The sequence below is a fragment of the Polyodon spathula genome, chromosome 12 (assembly GCF_017654505.1).
Source record: "Polyodon spathula isolate WHYD16114869_AA chromosome 12, ASM1765450v1, whole genome shotgun sequence".
Taxonomy (NCBI): Eukaryota; Metazoa; Chordata; class Actinopteri; order Acipenseriformes; family Polyodontidae; genus Polyodon; species Polyodon spathula.
This window is the reverse complement of record NC_054545.1, coordinates 25,448,379-25,467,377: the sequence shown is the minus strand read 5'-3', so window position 1 is coordinate 25,467,377 and position 18,999 is coordinate 25,448,379. Positions and strand designations below refer to the sequence as shown.

Below are 18,999 nucleotides of genomic sequence, written 5' to 3'. Positions count from 1 at the left end.
ACTCTAATAAAATAGCTCTGTTTATAACTCGCATTCATTTACCTTGGGAAGTGTTTTTATGACATCATTGTTTCCCTGTAAACCCTGTATTTCAGTATTTCCTGTCACGACTGTAAACACAAAGCTATCAAGTAGCATGAACATGTAGGTCACGGTAACTAACATCCATCGAATGTAAAAATGTAACAAAAACACAACACACCACACACATATGGATGGACAACCTCAATATACCCTATAAGTGTTATTCTGTGAATTATTCCAACTGGATAAGCAGTTATATCAACATCTTAATAGACCATAAATACATACACAATTATATTGGATAAGCAGATCTTAAGTTATAAGCAAAAGCATCCATGAATTGTGAAATCTGTACTCAAGTGTGACACTGTACATAAAGACAGGCTGCTAGCTTCTTCATTTTGAATCCTGGTCCAACACAATGTAATTCATAAAACCTGCATTTCCCTGTTGCAAGATCTTCTAAATCTGTTCTGTATTCAATTTGACTTGCTTGCACTGTCAATACAATGCTACTCCAGGTGTTTCAGTGTTCACAGGACATTTCCACACCCTGTTTGGACTAGACTCAAAAGAAAAGGTGCAAAACTAGACATGAAAAACTCACACTGACTTTGAATAAACACAGCCTTTGTAGGTGAGATCATGTAGGTCATGGAGGATTGCTTGAGAGGAAACTGGTATTTATTGTCCTGTGTTGAAGATTTCAGTGATTTGGGCCACTTTAGTACACCTGCCAGCATGCCTATGACAATACCTGCACACGTCTGTGGCCTTTATCTATCATGACTGGCTTGAGATCCTTTTTTTTCTCCTGTGATGGATTTCTGCAGGCATTGCCATTTTGGTAACACCCAGGAGACTATCTTGATAGACACATTGGTCAATGGAGCTTCAGAGCACAGGGACAAGCAGGCTGCATGAGCACCTACTATATCATGCATTATGCCAAGTCACAGACCCTTATGCTTTCCCATGCATGTTGCCGAGTAATTGCACACAACTCTCCCCTAGCTTATATAGGTCATGTGATCGCATAAATATGCAACATATATGTAATTTACATTAAGGGCTTAATTTTTAGACTTGACACCTTGGGTGTCATTTGCTATTGGGTGGAGGTTACCCCCAGACCTTGGTCCCCCCCCCCCCCCCAGATGATCTATATAACATTGTCTTACACTTTGTAACACCCCCCCAGACACATAATATAATCACATGTAAGATAGTCAAAAAAAAATGTCACAAATTAATAAAATGTTTGTCTTTCAAATCTTTTACCTATCAAGTAGCATCACTCATGATGCTATTTGGTACAGAGTGCTCAATGCTGACACAGCTTTATGTTCATATAGTATTTATTTTTTTTATTTTTTTTAATGCTGTCTCAATCTTAAAATTCTAGGTGATGCAAAACCTTTTGCCATAGCTGTACATTGTGAATCTGATCAGGCCAAATTGCATTTTTGTATGTGTCGCTTACAGGGTTTCAGAGATTGAGGCTAGAAACTTGACACTTGCTACATTAAAGGAAAGCAAAGGCAACAACGCAACCAGGAATGACAACCCATTTAATGGATGATATTAACAATAATAATGTCACAACATTTGTAATAGAAAATCATTCTTTGTTTAAATTATATTTTATTTAATGGAGATACAACAATGCTTTGTATTTATCCTTATAGGAGTTTTTAAAGAACATAATAGCACTCATACAAAATTATTATGAACAAAACCATATGCCACACTAACAACAATAAGTTACACCTGCCATGCTATCATAAGAAAATTTAAATTAAATAACATGTTCAGCCTTTCTGTAACAATACAATGGATTCATGTACCAGTATCAACAAATACAGTTTATTAAACATTTTTAACAACTATTTATTTCAACGTAGTAAACCCAATTAAGCAATTAAAAACACTAAACTGAAAAAAAAATGTTAAAAAGGTAGAGAAAATGAAACAAAATATTATTTTACACCAAAGGCCATGCATTCCATCACTTTTTAACCAGTTGTCAAAATGCATTTGCTTTTTTGAAACTCAACATGAAAAAATATAATTTACGTGACACTGCTAAAATACAAAGTGAGGATTGTTAATAATATTGTTGTATAAACCAACTGTTTATCGAGATGAATAAATATTTATACATGATCGAATCACAAAAGGACTAATTCAACAGCAAGGAATAAACACATTATTTTATTCTCCAATTCCACTGGTTCATTTAGTACTCCAGAGGATGTACACCATGTCTCATTTTTTTTCAATATTTTGACATCCACTTGTAGGTCTTACTGTATCAAATATACCCTGTTAAAAATGAATTTTCAAAAGCTATGACTGCAGATGTAAATTATTCAGTTCATGAATAGGTCAGAATAAATAGGTGTGCTTTGTAGCGCATTGATACCTAGAGTAATAGTAGACCACGAGGAAGAGGATTGTTTGAATAGTTGCCATAGCAAGCAACAGGAATGGTACTGAGGTAATGTGACACACCATATGCACTTACCATGGTACCACAGTTGGTTGGTAAAAACAAACTAAGCAAATCTGTTAGATGCTTGCACTTCTTGGCCAATGTTGTTTTGTGAAACTAAAACAAACCAGTAATGTTTAGAGATGTGTGAAGTGCACATAGTTAAAGTGAAATCACAACAGGAATATGATCAATTAAATGTCAACGATATCTAATAATTTAGGATTTTGCACCCCTTCCCTGTGTATTTGCCTTTTGCTTTCCCTTACCTGTATCTACTTAAAGGACATTTCTGTTTAGTTTTCCAATTGTAATTCTGATTTGATGTTGCCTTAATCCTTTGCTTCACAACAATGCCCCAGCTGGCTTTCTGTCTTAACAGGTGTGAACTTCAGCACATCTACACAACTGCAGAGTTGCTTTGCAACAGTTTATTTGTAAATTTCACCATTTTAATTAAACAAAAGCTAACGAGAGTTAAAATGAATACCTTTGTTTTTGATTTCATGAATAACCGCACACACATTAAAGGGGAAAATGTTTACATTTCATATACCGGTAGCAGTTTTTAGGCAGAAAGGTATATGAAAGATACATTTGTAATGAGTTCAGAAAACAACGAAAACGATAACTCTTTCAGTGATTAATTCTTATATCTAATTAAAAACCCCTTTTTGGTCAGCAGAACACCTTCAATTGAATGCGTAACAGTTCTCCAGTTTTACTGTGCTTGGTTTCTGTTTACCTACACTGACACTTAACTCAAAAGAATGAAAAACAAACATCAGTCAATTGCTTAACAGCGGTTAGTGGTAGAATCATACGGTCATCTGCCCCCTCCTTTTGTCCTCTCAACAGATAGACATTCTTGGTGGTTCATGCCTCAGTCACAGCTACCTCTCTCTGTCTCTTCTCTCTCTAATACAGATGTGCTGAAAAAGGTGTGGTAAAGCAACTCTTTTGTCATTTTAAAACAAACAGATTACGCAATAAAACACAATAGGGAGTTGCTTTGAGGTAATGCTCCTGGATGACAGGTGTAACCCAGTATGGCTCTCTCATGGGAATCCTCCTCCCAGAGATACTTATGATTAATAATTAAAGTGGATAAACCGTTCTTTTTTTTTTCTTTGCAAATGTTTTGTATGTACGTAAAACTGTAAAATGTACTTAAAATGGTGGCCCAGAGCCCCTGATCTTTCAGTGTCTAACCCAATGTATGGGAATACCAAAACTGATGTGCCAAAGAGGTCTGAAACATATCATATGTTTGTCAAACATACAATTATAATTATGATTTCACACAGCATTAAAAAAAAAAAAAAAAAAGCTACCTCTGTGGTATAAAGTGTTGTTGTAGACTTGGGAAAGAACATGTGAGCAATCAGATCTAGTCCTAACTGGGGCACACCTGCTGGGTAATCAATTATTGACGTAAAGACTTAAGTGTGAACTCCAGCTACACTATTATGCTCTCATTTTGTGAACTGATAGTTTTATTGTAAACCTGTGCTAGGTTACTGCTAATTTCTAATTCTGGTTTGGCCATCACTTCATTCACGAAGGGTAACTAATATCATCTGAAGCCATTCAGTAAATTAAAACTGCATCCACACTGGACAGAGTGATATGAGTGAAGTCGCCTAATGTCAGTCCACACTAGACACGATTTGGAAACAATCCAGTTTTGTTGTTATGAATATTATGAGTAGTAATAGTACAGTTGTAGTCATAGTATTTCAGAAGACTGCTGGACAATAGTAGTACAGTTGAACTGATATTTTCAACAAAATTATTTTATTGTTATACATTTATATATACAACTTACTGCAATCTCAATTGTGTTTTTTTTTTTTTTTTTTTTTTTTTTTTTACAAATTTATTTTTTGATCCTTTTTGTTATTAACTTTTAAAAGTATTTTAAAGTACAACATTATTATTATTATTGTTAAGCACTACATAATCACCAATTATTGTTAAGTACTACATAATCACCATATTGTTGTTATATTATAGTATTATTATTATTATTATTATTATTATTATTATTATATATGTGTCACATAGTATAAAACATGTTGCTGGCTTTGTTTTACAATAACTAGAATAGTAGGAACTCCATAATATTTATGTCTGTTTGGTGAATCTCCACAAAACTTTACTTTATGCATATCTGAAGACCTTCTTGTCACAGATTTGTGCCACAGAACAATCTAGTGAACAAAATGTTATTTCTCATACAAACAAACAAACAAGCCAAGAAAAAGCCATAGCTTAAATGAGGTCACATGTTCAAGTTGTGTGAATGTTTATTTTTATTTATTTTTAGTTTATTTTTGCTTCTTAATAAACCGATGTTTATGCAACTTGCATAATCAGAAAGATAATGTCTTGGTGCTGCTAAATGCACCCCCTGCAAGCCACCCAGGCATTGCCTTTCTTCTGGATGTCTTTGTAGTCATTCAGTTTTCAATCATATAATAATGGATACTGCTACACCTCATAAATGAACTTTTCGTCGTCCATGATTAACTTGTTTTGAGGCGTGTGTTTGACGTGTGTCAAGGGTGTTAACCTTGTTTCTGATTGGCCAGTTTCATTCCAGTCATGCGACAAAAAATATATATTTTAGCAACGCAGAATTTTCTCAAAGCGACGTCACTCGCATCGCTCGCGGGTGTGGATACTCCCATTTCACTGCAGTGACTTCTAAATGATTCGCTCATGTCCAGTGTGGATACAGCTTAAAAGCAGTGTATGTTACCTGAAGTGAGATGACATCAACTCCTATTAAAACAGCCTGTCAAAAACTTCAAACAGGATTTCAATTGATACCATAGAGCTGACTGGCCTGACTGGCACTGTCTCTACCGTATTTACAAGAGTTATGTATTTATATCATGGGTAACATGGCCAAAACCTCTTCCCCATTACTGTCTTATTGTTTACCTTTAATTCTACAGGGATTCTTACATTTGGGGACTGAGGATTGTAACTGCACAATGTATTATTTTCCGTAACTTGCTACACGCCTTATTATATACAGTACAATAGCATTTCTTATTGTTTAGATATTCATATTAAGAAAGAAATCTGATGCCTCAAGTTGCTAAACAGGATTCTAGGATTAAAGAGAAATACTTGATCTCTTCAGAGACCGTATCGGTGATAAACCGCTTGTAAACACTAGTGAGGTATCGTTTTATATACCACGGTGCACATTTACATGGTGCACTTAAACTTTTGAAACAATTCATAAGGAGCATGCTATGGTCAGTTGAAAGTTCTCAGTCTATCACACAAGGCAAACAGGTTGTTCATTTTGAACAGCATGTACAGGGCATGTACAACACTCTTAATACCAGCTTGCAAGAGGCCAGGCGGACAGGTTGCTATCTCACAGGCCAGTCGTGTGTCGTTTTCAACAGGTGGTGGCCAGGGATTGGTGTATAGGGGGTTGGAAGCAGCGCACATGCTCCACGGTTGAACTGTCTGTTTCCACTGCCTTCATGTACTTGTTTAAGATGGCAAAGATCTCGTTGTTTAAAATCTGGTACTTTCGGATCCTGTCAGCCATTTTCTTCAGGGGCTACTCGACGAAAACAAATAAAAAAACAGGAAGAAAATGTAGCTGAGAAATGCAAGTAGCAGTAGTAGCAATAATAATAATAATAATAATAATAATAATAATAATAATAATAATAATAATAATAATAATAATAATACTAGTAATTTCAAAACTGGACTTGAAACAGAAATTTATAAATGTTGTTATAAGAAATAATATGAATGGTTGATTTGTTTATATACTTCAAGCAGCATTCTTATCTCGGTGGGTGAAAACAGGTGTTTCAAGCAACAAGGAGACAAGAAGTGCAATGACCTAGATTTGCAACATGGAGGCAACACGCCGTTCTCTCTGACACATGAACCTGATTAGGTTAGGATCCTATCCGAGAGTCAGTATCTCCACATACCACATTCTTGATTATCTCATCTTTGCCATCCTGCCTCTGGACTTTCAGAAGGTGGTAGCAGAAATCAAAGAGGTCAAAGCGACGCTGCTGTCCCAGCAAGACAATAATGGAACAGCCAGCCCAGTTCAACCCGTCCCCAAAACACTGCCTGTGAGGAAACACACAATCACACAGCATCAGCACAGGCATGAGAGTGGAAGCAGTGCGAGACCAGTGTGATACCAGTGCATTAGAACCTGGTGGGTGTGTTTTGAGTATTGTTTTTATTGTGATACCATTGGTAGGTCGAAATATGAAAACATGTTGTACCATCGCTTTTAAAGACCTAGGGAATGGAGTAAACGCTGAGTATATGCACTGGAATATGAGCAAGGTAAACTATTAATCCCATTGCTGCAGTCTTTGTACCACTACCTCTTTGTACAGACATTTGTGTTGCCACTTCAGTATAGGTAAATAAAAACAGAAATGAAGGTGTCTAAAAAAAATTTTCTCTTAAAGAAGAAATGTACAATTTAGAAATAAATAGGAGCACATGAGTTAAATCCTTGAGTACACAAGTCATTTCTCACACTCTGACTTTCTAGGAAAAGTATTTTTGGTATTGTTGGATTTTTTTTTACCTGCAAAATTAACAATTTTTTTTTTTACCTGCAGAATTAACGCAAAATTAGTCCAGTTGGCAAAAATTTTGGCTAATGCCTTCTGTGTTTAAATTGATCGGTTGCATTCATATCTGGTTTTGTGTTCAGTGGACTTTGCAGTGTCAAAAACTTGTATCCCAAACGCTCGCTATATAGAACTGTAGAAACTACATTTAGTAGACAATTGTTTTAGGTCTTCACAGGTGAAATTGCTTTGAAAATGTTACGTTTTCACAATAGATGAACAGGAAAATTGAGCCAATACTAAAATAAAGTTTAAAAAACTGTCATTACAGCTCAAGTGTACCAATGGGGTTTGTCTATTAGATTTAGCTTCTATAGTTTTAAATCACAACTGATGAGTGTTTGGGAGGGAAGGTTTGACATGACAAGTTCGTAAATACTGTAAACTGACAGATACAGTACTATAACAAATAAAAAAAAAAAGTAAGTGTAAACGAGTGTACACAAATGAATGATTTGAAATGCGGACACTACTCACTCAGCAGTAAACTCGTTGGTACCCACTGGGATGCAGTAGACAAACTGCATTGCGCTCCAGAGCCGATGGAACTCCACACACTCATCCACATGCATCACTCCGTTGGTGGGAGGAGGCCCTCTCCACACTGCATCCTGCAGGTAACTGCGGATTCGGGTCAGGATCACCTCGAACATCGAGAGCCCACAGCAGAGGCGCTCCTTGGTCAGCAGGTCCCCTTCCCTAGCAATGGCGATTTGCTAAAATAAACCAACAATAAAACGCAGGGTTTGGACAAACTATTAGAAACATCTGCCTATAGCCAATAGGGTGCCGGGCCTCCTGTGACTGACCGGTGTTGCACTGAACGCTGAACTATTACAGTCAGCATTGCAAATACATTTTTTGAAAAGCTATTTTCCCACCTATTGACACTAATGGAGTGAACCGGCAATATCCCACCCCCAGTCCATCACACTCCTGGAACATCATTTTGCGTATGACTGCTTCTGTGAATAAGCTATCTCATTAATTAACTATTCAGGGACACCAGCAATATTTTGTAACTAACTCAGCAGGGTCAGTGAAATAGCTTTTTGAGTCACTGTACATAATGTACCAACTCTATACAGCTTGATCTGCCACAGCTTCGTTGTAAAAGAGTTCCAGTATATTCTCAGAGATAACCCGCCAGTGTCAAGTGATTTCTGGTAATAGATTCTGGCAAAGATGCCTGAGTCTTTGCTTAGAAATGCACTACCCAGCAGAGGGAACCTACAGGAACTGATGAATTTATCCTGAAATCAAATGAATTAATACAATTTAACACAGGTGGAGGCCACTTCACTTGGTGTGTGATTTTGAAGGCGACTGGTTACACCCCAGCTAATTTAGGATTGCTGTTACAAGGGGGGATGGGCTCTTATCCAACCAAGCTATTTCAGTTTTTATTTTTAATTAATTTTCTGCAAATTTCTAGAATGTTTTTTTCACTTGGAAGTTGTGGGGTAGGATTAGCAGATAAATGAAAAAAAAAAACTACTTTAATGCATTTTAATTCTAGGCTACAAGGCAACAAAAGGTGGAGATTTTGAGAGTGTAGACTTTCTATTGGCACTGTAACTTATTATTATAAGCAGCTCAATGAATCAACAAACAGTGAAAGACAAACACTTTCCCACAGTAGTGTTGACCAGGAACAGCTACAATACATCATTCACGAAACCTACATTATACCCTTGAACAATAGGCGTCTCTGAGGGCCATTATAAGCCATTAGCACCTTGTTGTCTATCAACATTCCCCTAGCAATAGAACAGGCAGTGATCTCTCACCATTTATAATATATACTACTTCAAAAAAAATTATGAATGATTATTATTCATATCCAGTACACCAAGGAAGGGTTTACTGCCCCACCATTGATTTCAAATGAAAACTTGAGAAGATATAATATGATAAATATAGCATTTATTAAATCCACTAAGGGCAGAATGATGCAGGGGGCAAAAGATTAGTTATATTTCTGACAGCTCTATGAAGGTTGCATTTGAGGTTTTAAAATTCTCATATAAGGACTGAAACAGTATATGACAGTAGACCTGGTTGCTCTTTAAGATTACAGGTTGCAGGTGAGTGGAGCCTCCTGTATTTTAGAATTGTAACATCAGTAGAATTAAAGGGTTACAGAACTCACTGCAGTGTTTACAAGACATGCATTAGTTTACCGTATCCCGTGTTGTGTGTAACACAGCAATATGCTTTTCAATAAAATCCCAATTTGTTTTCATACATCATGGGCCATACCAGTGTTTACAGGATAAACAGTGGTATAAGCTCTTTTGTTTTGGGGTGCTTTATCTGCGTATACTAGTTTAAGCATAAAATAGAAACCCTAGTCACAAACCGGCTGGGGAATAAAACAATTTTTTAACTTACTGAAGAGGATTTGTCCAACAAGGGTATTAATGTAACCAGATCATGCAATCCCCCTGTGACAACACAGAATCTCTCATTGTATGACTACAGTACATACAACACAATAACTGAGTGTGGGGTTAGCCTTTCTATATTTACTCATGGAGGAGTAGTCAGTATGATAAAGCCTCACTCCCTCATGGTTTAGCAGTTGTTGGATTTGTAACTGGCAGAATAAACACGCTACGCCACATTCTTCAAATGTCCTGCAGGCATCAAGTCAAGTGAAACAGGGAAACTAGGGAATGACAAACAGGGCGTCAAGTTTCAGCAGAGGATGCCAAAAAGAAACTTAATTCAACTGGACGTATAACACAATACATGTGATATTACTGCAACAAAGAGGCGCGTTATGATGCAATGTATGAGTCACAGTTAGTAGGTAATGTACTGTGCAGTGCTCTGTATTCTGCAGGATTCAAATATGAAATCTGCTAAATAAATAGTTCCTTCTCATTAGCTGCACAAATAACTCGTAATGGACAAAAAAATCTCCTATTGTGATATGTAAGTGCATCCATGTCATAGCAGATTTAAGCCCCTTTTACTCCTACCCCGGTCCAAGCCCGGGTTCTGGATACCCAGGTCACAATACCGTGTAGTGTGAAACCACATACCTGGGTCAGATCTGGGTTAACCTGGGTCCCAGCGACCTATAGGTTGTGGGCTGGCACACTTTGACCAGGGCTGAGCAAGACAAAATGCACGAAGGCCATTTGTGAGCCAACGCAATAGCAAACAGACATCTCTGCGCAAAGGTTTCACTTCCACAAGGAACGTTTCTGTTTATTCTATTTAGCCACATTTTTGTTGATTGAGACACACCGTGAGCCAGATTGTAGCAGGGATGTTGAAACATTTGCTCTAATCAACATTGGGCTGATGGTTCAATCCAGAGAAGTTTGGATGGAAGCGTCCGTAACAAGCTGCTTCCAGGGCATGGATACGTGCATTGTGTACTTGCGTCTGCACCCACGTCAACCCTGCTTTATTAAAAGCAGTGTGAAATCACATAGCCGACCTGCATGACACCAGATCCTGACCCGAGTAGAGCATGCCAGTGTGAAAGGGGCTTTAGCAGGGATCTGATCTCTGTTGGTCATTTCAATAATGCACCTAAATAGGGAGGGTTTTGAAACTCATGACTGGGTGCAGGATGATGACCTAACCCTGACGTGTAGCTGACTCAACTTATTTTGTGAAAACAGGACTTGTAGGGATTAAACCAAGCTTTGCACATGTTGTAAACTATAACAATAACAGGTGACACTATAAAAACTAAGGTTAATCCACCAAAATGGTAGTGTCAAAGAAGCCATCACTCACTGCATCTGAAAGGGTGCTTATAATCACTACCGCCCTGTGGCAGTGCGATTGCCCTGCACAGTGGTAAATTAGTGTTGGTGTGATTTATGTGGGAATGGGTTTATTGTGATTTGTTTTGGAGTTGATTAGTTTGATTGTATTATTGTTTACAGACGGGCGCTCGATTGAGACTTGCTGCCTGCTATGCTTGGTTGAGGGAAGGGCAGCAAGTGATTGGCTGTGCTGGTCCTCAATCAGCAAGTGGGCGGGTCTCGACCGAGTGTCCATCAGTTTAAAAACATCCGCGGGAGATTGCTCGGGGCTGCTGCAAGGCCTGCCGTTTTCACGGCACCTTTTGAGTTATAGTTTGGGGTATTGTGTTTTATTTTGCACTTTTTGTACAGTTTGCTGTATTTGTCCTCTGTGCGTTACTATCGCTGGTAACGTCACATGACCGCCTTTATTTTACTTTCGTTTTCTGTTTGTTGTTAATAAATCCTGCGTGCCTGTGCCGGCGTTTCAACACCACCTCTGTCTCTCTGTATGCTTGAACAGCGGCTACCCACACGCGTGACTTGAGGAAGACCCTGTCACACGCCCCTACTGGCAACATTACTTTACTACAGGTACTACAGACTCCTTACCTGAGGGGTCCCGAGCCTCTCAATCAGGGGAACCAGATGAAGTGGTGCATACTTTGCCTCTAGTCTTTTCATCCGCACTTCTAAACGCTCTCCCTCTGTTCAAAGAAAAGAAAGAGACATTGATCAATTAGGAGTATTTTCTAACTAATTTTTCCCCCCAGTCAAAGAGCACAGCGTCAAGCTGTTTTATATCAGTTATAGTGAAAGATGTGCCTTTACAGTATTCTGTACATTCATGCATGTATAATTGAACCACTTCTTATGAATCCTATGCTTGAGCACTAACCTGTTTATATTAAATACCAAGTTAATTACACTCCTCCGGATAGCTGAATATCCAGTTTTGCGCAATTGAATATTATTATTTAGCTCTTCATGGCCTATGGGGACAATGTACTGCCATAAAAGGGTTCATTTTTCATGTACGACATCCACAATCAAACTTGACCAGGAGAATCACAATACAATATCGGGTATAAAGCCAGGAACCAAAAAATCACATCAACACTATATTTGAGTCATATTAGGTCACAGGTCAAAGTGAAGAGTACTGTAGTTTCCATAACACTGAAAATAAAAAGTCAGCATTTAGATAGGAGTCTTACTGGCAGTTGACCAATCATTTTAGCTTAATATACAGTTCTATTAAAAACAGTTATTCTACTTTATAAAGCTTAGTCAAAACTGAATGGCATGGTAGGATTTATTAATAACCTCAATACCTGCAAGCTGATCAATGCCTCTTTGTTATAAACGGTCCAAAAAATTAAGAGAGAAGTAAAAGATGAAACAGATTAACTTACCTTTTATGTAGACTCTGGGCAGGATGTTTTGAAATGGTGCTGCGTGAAGTAAATCACAAACTTCTTCCTGGGACTAGAAAAAGAAGTCTGTATTTAAACTGCACCATCGCTATTGCTAACTAGTGTCTAGTGTCAATGGGGTCTACCTAAATAATGGCAGATCAAAAACCTTCACCTCTATATTAAGCTGGCTATGGTTTTTTTTGATCCACTTAATAAAATCTACAATCAATATATACAGTGAAATGAGGTTCACAGAAAATCAAAGTTGTAAATTTTAGGGTGGTTTATTAGACCCCAATGACTTCCAAGAATTGCATGCCAAGAAACTTGGCACATCTATTAAAAAAATAAATACATAAATGAAACAAACAAGAAAATACATTTTTAGAGCACATAGCTTTTAACAGTTTTTACTTTTCTTTCTCACTGTCCTGGAAATAAACCTGAGGATGCTACTGATAACCACTGAGCTAGCCTTATACACCACTCACCAGCTTAGCTGAAAGAGTCTGCAACATCTAACAACTTGTAAAAAATACCTACTCAAATAAACATGTTAAAATGTAATACAAAACCACTACTACCTAAAAATGCAAGCACCTTCATTACACCAATATAACCATGCACTACAGCCGAAACATGCGGAGAAAGCAAAAATAATCCCCTACATTCAGCAGATATGAATTATTCCAAGTGCAGTTAGTCATAAACATCAAAAGGATGCATTTTAACACTGCATTGCTTAGTGCACATAGTAGCCTATAACAACGCCTAATCCAATCAATTACACTTTTTCAAATAGCTTACAATAACAAATAATTTCCATTACATGTCCAAGTTAAATGGCTCAGCAATTTTGCCATTTTTGAATGTCTCCAACACATCAGCCCCCCCCATCACTCTTTTAATATTTGAATTCTAGAGGTGTCGTAATGCTTGTTTCCTTTGAGGTTTTAAGGATTGTTTTCTAAAGAGTCTTTGTAAACATTCTCTTAGGTTAGAAGCTTAAAATGTCATTCAGGTGCTTTTTTGCTTACATTGCTCTTACTATTTGATGGCGTTTGCAATCATTCAGGCAGGTTCTGTGTTCGGTTGCTCCCTTATTGAGTTACTACAATAATTACAAATATTTTCTCTAAATCGTCCTCTCCCTGGTCTGCAGCTTGCTTTGAGTTGAAACATTACATTGTCACATAATTTAAAAGGGATGAGGAAAGTTGCTAGTCCCAGCTTTTAGGATTCTCCAGGCAAACTCATAACCAGGTAAAGAGAGATGTACAGAAAACATGGTAATAACTCAATATTCGAGCAACAGAACTCTGAACAATTACTGCAAACACCATGAACTGGTAAGAGAAATCCAAACAGCAGCTCTCTGAAACATGATAATACATAAGTGTAATGCATAATGCATAATGCAAGCATCTATTGAGAAGCAAGGGAAGCAGATTTGAAACCTTTGTCTAATACAGGTATCACATTTGTTGTAAGATTGTAATAATAAAAAAGAGCAATTAGTTCTCAGCCTACATCATTATCAGTAGTGAATGGTATTTGTTAAACAAAATAAAACAAATCTAAACAAAGGAATAAAGAATGCGGAGGAGGGTTTAAAATGTAGAATGAGAAACTTAATTCATTGCATCCTTTTTATTAATACAGTTCTAATTGTCAATTTCCATAGTGCTGTTTTAAAGAAAATAATGAGAAAAATCGCTTTCCTAATAGCGATAGTGCTGTCTCGATGAAGGCTCCACCGTGTGGTAGTTGACCTTGACTATCGTTAGCGTCCTCATCATCAGCTTGGGACGCATAACTCCAGACTCAGTTACCTATCACACGGTAGAGCCTTCATCAACTGGCACTATCGCTTAAATATGCATGTGAGATGGACAGAAGTCCCACCCAGAATGTTTCATTTTGTAAAAGTTCCACATTTCTTTTCATAAAATGGTACAAACAGCAGACTGGAGAGCAACAAATGAAACAATTTAATTTATAGACGAGATGACCCAGAAATCTTCCTCTCAGAGTTCTTGAGTGCTTATCTGCAGAATCTATTTTCACACCACTGAATACCAATTATAAATCATGCAATTAAAGAGCAACAGGTATTACTAATGTGTCATTTTTTAAGAACCTTTTGTACACAGTAAACCACTACAACACAAAATAAAAGCAAAGAAGAAATGTTTGCAGGGACAAAATATTCAGTTTTCAAAATCAGTTACATTAATTTGTACAGCAAAGTGTTTTTGTTAATACCTTTTGAATTACTGAAGATGGATGCAGACAGACATGTCATGTCATACATCAATCTACCAAGACTTATTCCTCTTCACAAAGAACATGCAGTGAGTTGTTACTATATGTGGTAAAGTGGAAATTAATGTTATAAGTTAGGGCTTTAATCACAAAACTGCAAGGACTGATTTAAGGAATGTCTTTTTAAAAGCACCTTTTGATCAATTCAATCAAGCTTACAGTTCATGAAACCTTGTTCTGTTTTAGAGATATGCTATAGGTTATTCTTAGGGCTCCTGTTTTTCGACGCTTTTTCATTTTATTTTTTGGTGTTTCTTTTTTAGTTATTTTCAAGTTTTATGTAAACTGTTTTTTTCGGGGTTTTCGCTTTTTATACATTGTATGACATTAGTGTTTTCGGTTACTTTCCAAAATGCTTGAACGTTTTTCTCTGTCAAAATGAGAATAGTAGTAACTTTACAGTACTTGCACACTTAAGTTGTACCTTCTTTCCTTTGCTGTCTTTCACAACAAGTCCCTATGGTCATGGACACAATCTTCTGGGGTATTTGTGTGTAGCGCAGTTATATTTCTGTTTTAAATCCTATCTATCTTAACTGTAATACAGATTTAAATCACACAAACAAACTTCCATTCCTAATTGCAATCTCGCAAGCAGAGAATAGCAATGTAGGAATGTGCTGTCACTCAGTAGTTGGGGTGGGTTTAAAGTATTTAGAAAGAATCAATGATAGATACAAGTCAGGAAGGAGGGACATTGCCCTGCAGCACTGGGAAACGTAGTATTTTACTTTTGTAGCAGTAAGTTTTTAATGGAAAAATGTGCATTGATTAACCATTTCCACTATTTTTCCGGTGATTTCAGGTGTTTATTGGCTATACACCGATTTATTTAATTTTGTATCGGGGGGTGTTTTATTATTTTTTTATCGGTTAAGAATGAAAATCAGAAGCCCTAGTTATTTTCAATTTTAAAAGCCCAGTTTGTTCAAGAGTACATTAAACTCTTCAACAATCTGTCCTTAAACAGCTGTCTTCAAAACAGTCCTTAACGTTTTGTTATAGGGCCAATGTTAGTAATACACAAATTCAGAAATCACTGATAAACAATCTATCAATATCTATCTATAAAAACAAAAACAAAACAAACAAAAAAAAAAACATGCAGTGCGTGCAGTGACCTCTGGACTCTAGAAATCAAGACATTTGAATTAGCACCATGAAGTTTTTACATTACCAAGTTTAGGGCCAATGTTAATTTGAAGCCTTGAAAAACAGCTTTACAGCATATTAATGTGTCACCCAAATTGACTTATGACCATTCTATAATTCAGCTTTATCAGGTATAAAGACTCTATTTGTGTCTTATATTTAGAATCAAATAATATTGTATATTAATCAGAGTAAACGGCCAAATTCTTTCACAATGTAGTCTACTTGTAGTTAATCAGTAAATTAGTGTAAAAGAAGCTCCAAACAAAAACACACATTTCCATGACAACCCAAATTCAATACAGTACTGAAAAATAAATGAAAAAAAAAAGCTATAAGTGCTTTTCGTTAACATGGGAATGAACTAATACCTTACCACCTTTGACATTGCCAGCATGTAAAAAAAAAAAAAAAGATAAGGTTTAGTTGCAGGGGAAAAAAAAAAGTGAGAATTGTACACACCAGATCAGAATGATTACTTTTCTACTGCCTGTATGGAATTCTAGGTTCAGCATATAGTACACATTACAATAAATATAATTCATACTGAAAAGATCTTCAGACATACTCGACAGTGTACGTGCACATTTAATAATAGCAACTAAACAAGGTACTCAGGCAAGAGGCTGTTTCCTGTATGCATTTGTTTTTCTAAATGTTGCTTTCCTGTATAAAACATTGTTGACAGCAAACAAGCACAATATTAACTCCTTTATCAATTACTTGGTAAAACAAAGTTTTTATTTTATGTTTTATGATTTTTTTTGCAATCATTAAGTGGTTGGAACCACTTGACAACTGTGTTACGTCTTGACACTACAGTTAACCAATCACAGAGTTGAATAGGTGGGTTTTTCGTTTGAAGCACTTCGGGAGGCTGAAATGTTAAAATGACTGCTAAAAAAAATAACCGACTATTTTCGAAGCAAAAATAGTGAAAGAATGTGGAAATTTCAAAACCAAAATGGACGAAGAAAAAGAAAATGATGAAAATAAAAAAGGGCAACCCCATATAGTCAACAAAGAGCAACTTGTAGAAAGTGAATTGGAAGAACCGCAAGAGGGGCCAGTGCGTTAAAAAAATCCTGATAGTGGGTATGATGTTATGTGGAAAATAAAAAAGATGGCTTTTTTACAGCAAGGAATTGGGTGGTGTGATGTGCAAGCTCTGCCAGAAACCCCCCAAAAAGACTGCAAAGGATCAGGTGGTAAATGCAGCATTGTAGCAAGGTAAGGCTATTTTAATTGTCTGTTAAAAGTGCTCCTGGCTATAATGCTCTGCCACCCAGCTATGCAGATTTCCTGGGGAGAACCCTTGCACCATCTTAGAAACTTGACCCAAAGAGGCAGATCACTATACGGTGCTGTCTCTTACTTCCATAACGACACTTGCTGATCTAGAGTATGTTACATTCATGTATGGCAGGCAAATAGACAAGATAAGCAATTAATGAACTCAGAGCGCAAGAACCTTAACATTTGACAAAGGAAAAAAACAAAAAACACATTATCTCAATAGTTGAAGTACAACTAAAAGCATCATAAAAAGTTCAGTGGACAGTTCTGTATTTTTTATGTTGGTCACCATCCTTGGGGGGGGGGGGGGGGGGGGGGGGGGCGGGTGGGCTAATAAAAATAAAAACATAATACAATTTGTGGAGATATCGAAATGAAAAGGTAAGCTTACTTTTGTTCATTTGATCTAGAACCATGTAGTTTGCAATGCATGGAAATGGACATCTCCAAATGCATTTTTTCATTACAGAATTGGACACAGTGTAGCATTCCTAACACTATAATGAGGGTTTCATAATACTACCTGCATGATCTTTCAGAATCACCTTGAAAACTGACATCGCATTCATAACAAGTTCTGGGATTGAAAATTCACCATCACAGGTATGACTGACTGTTAGCCATAAAATGCTTTTACTATACTTCTTGATTTATTATATAATATATTTTTGGTAGGATTACAGTAACAAACATTATTACAACATATTAATGCATGTCACGTTTGTTTTCAATGCGATTATAAAGGGATATGTAGACAATTATACAGTGTTAAGTGGCATTTATTAATATTCAACCCTTTGTCTCAATATTCAACTCATGTTTTTCAATCCTTTTACATTCTGTTGTACTTTCATTTTCAAATAAAATAACATTCAAGTTAGGTTTTTGTAACATTAGTCAGTACTTTTGTGGCATGCATTTTCTAAACACCTGTTTACTTTTAACCAAAAATAGCAGAACAAAATTATTAACCTGAACAAGCTGGATATTTTAACTACTGCTATGAAAACTACAATGAGGAATCAGACTGCATAAGAAAGTAACAGTCAGAACTATAAAAACACACTTTGTAAAGTCTTTAAGTATCTCTTACGGTCTTCTTTATTCAGTGACTATTTTTCTACTGAAGTGAAATTAATATTCATATTTAAAATTCTCTACAACAGTTTCCTGTTGGTGTTTAGTCTCACAATCCATGTTTCAGAAAACTAAGTTATTTGTCTTAGTTGACTTCTGTAAAGGTAGCAGGAATAGTTACAGCAATTATCCAAATACATGTAAAAATACTAATTTAATTATCTAAATACTGCTATTCTTCATAGTAATGAATATGAATCCTTATTAGCCTGTCCATATATAAAACATACAGGGAAATGGGACTGATAAAAAAATGTACATAACATGCATACATTTTAGGTCCAGTGTTTTGATCACTGAAACAGACACCACTATACAATTGTATGATGTGTACTGTGTACAGCATTTTATCAAACATGTTGAACATCTTAATATGCTGGCTATATTTAGGAGAAAAAATGACATACAGTTTTCTGAACTTGCATACAATGGTGCCTATAAATGATATTTAATACACAAGCTAATACACAAAAGAACCCTTTATTGCGCAATGCTGCATCAGCCTTGTGTTGAACTCGGTATTCCCATGAAACGGATGGAGGCAGTGTTCTCACCTGGTCTTGTAAACACTGTATGTAAAAGGATTTTTGAGATTACTCAGAAAATCCCTTTCTATTGCCTCACCAGCAGAACTGTGTCACTTGGCACATCAAATGCATTGACTATACATTCCTGTGGATGCTCTTTGAATTTCCCGGGGGATTTTGGCTGAACACAAACAGTAAGACAGCACTGGC

At 36.5% G+C, this 18,999-nt stretch overlaps 1 protein-coding gene across 1 annotated transcript in view; it reads right to left on the bottom strand.

The window, feature by feature from the left end:
- Positions 1 to 4,936: 4,936 nt before the first annotated feature.
- LOC121324850 (cytoplasmic FMR1-interacting protein 2-like) overlaps positions 4,937 to 18,999 on the bottom strand; it is a 63,366-nt gene continuing 49,303 nt past the window's right edge. Inside the window, exons 26-30 of the mRNA XM_041267062.1 lie at positions 12,350 to 12,422; positions 11,547 to 11,641; positions 7,642 to 7,880; positions 6,496 to 6,643; positions 4,937 to 6,107 (exon numbers count right to left, since the gene is read on the bottom strand). Coding sequence (XP_041122996.1) covers positions 5,940 to 6,107; positions 6,496 to 6,643; positions 7,642 to 7,880; positions 11,547 to 11,641; positions 12,350 to 12,422 — 723 coding nt within the window. The 3' untranslated portion in view covers positions 4,937 to 5,939. The remainder of the gene's footprint in view (positions 6,108 to 6,495; positions 6,644 to 7,641; positions 7,881 to 11,546; positions 11,642 to 12,349; positions 12,423 to 18,999) is intronic.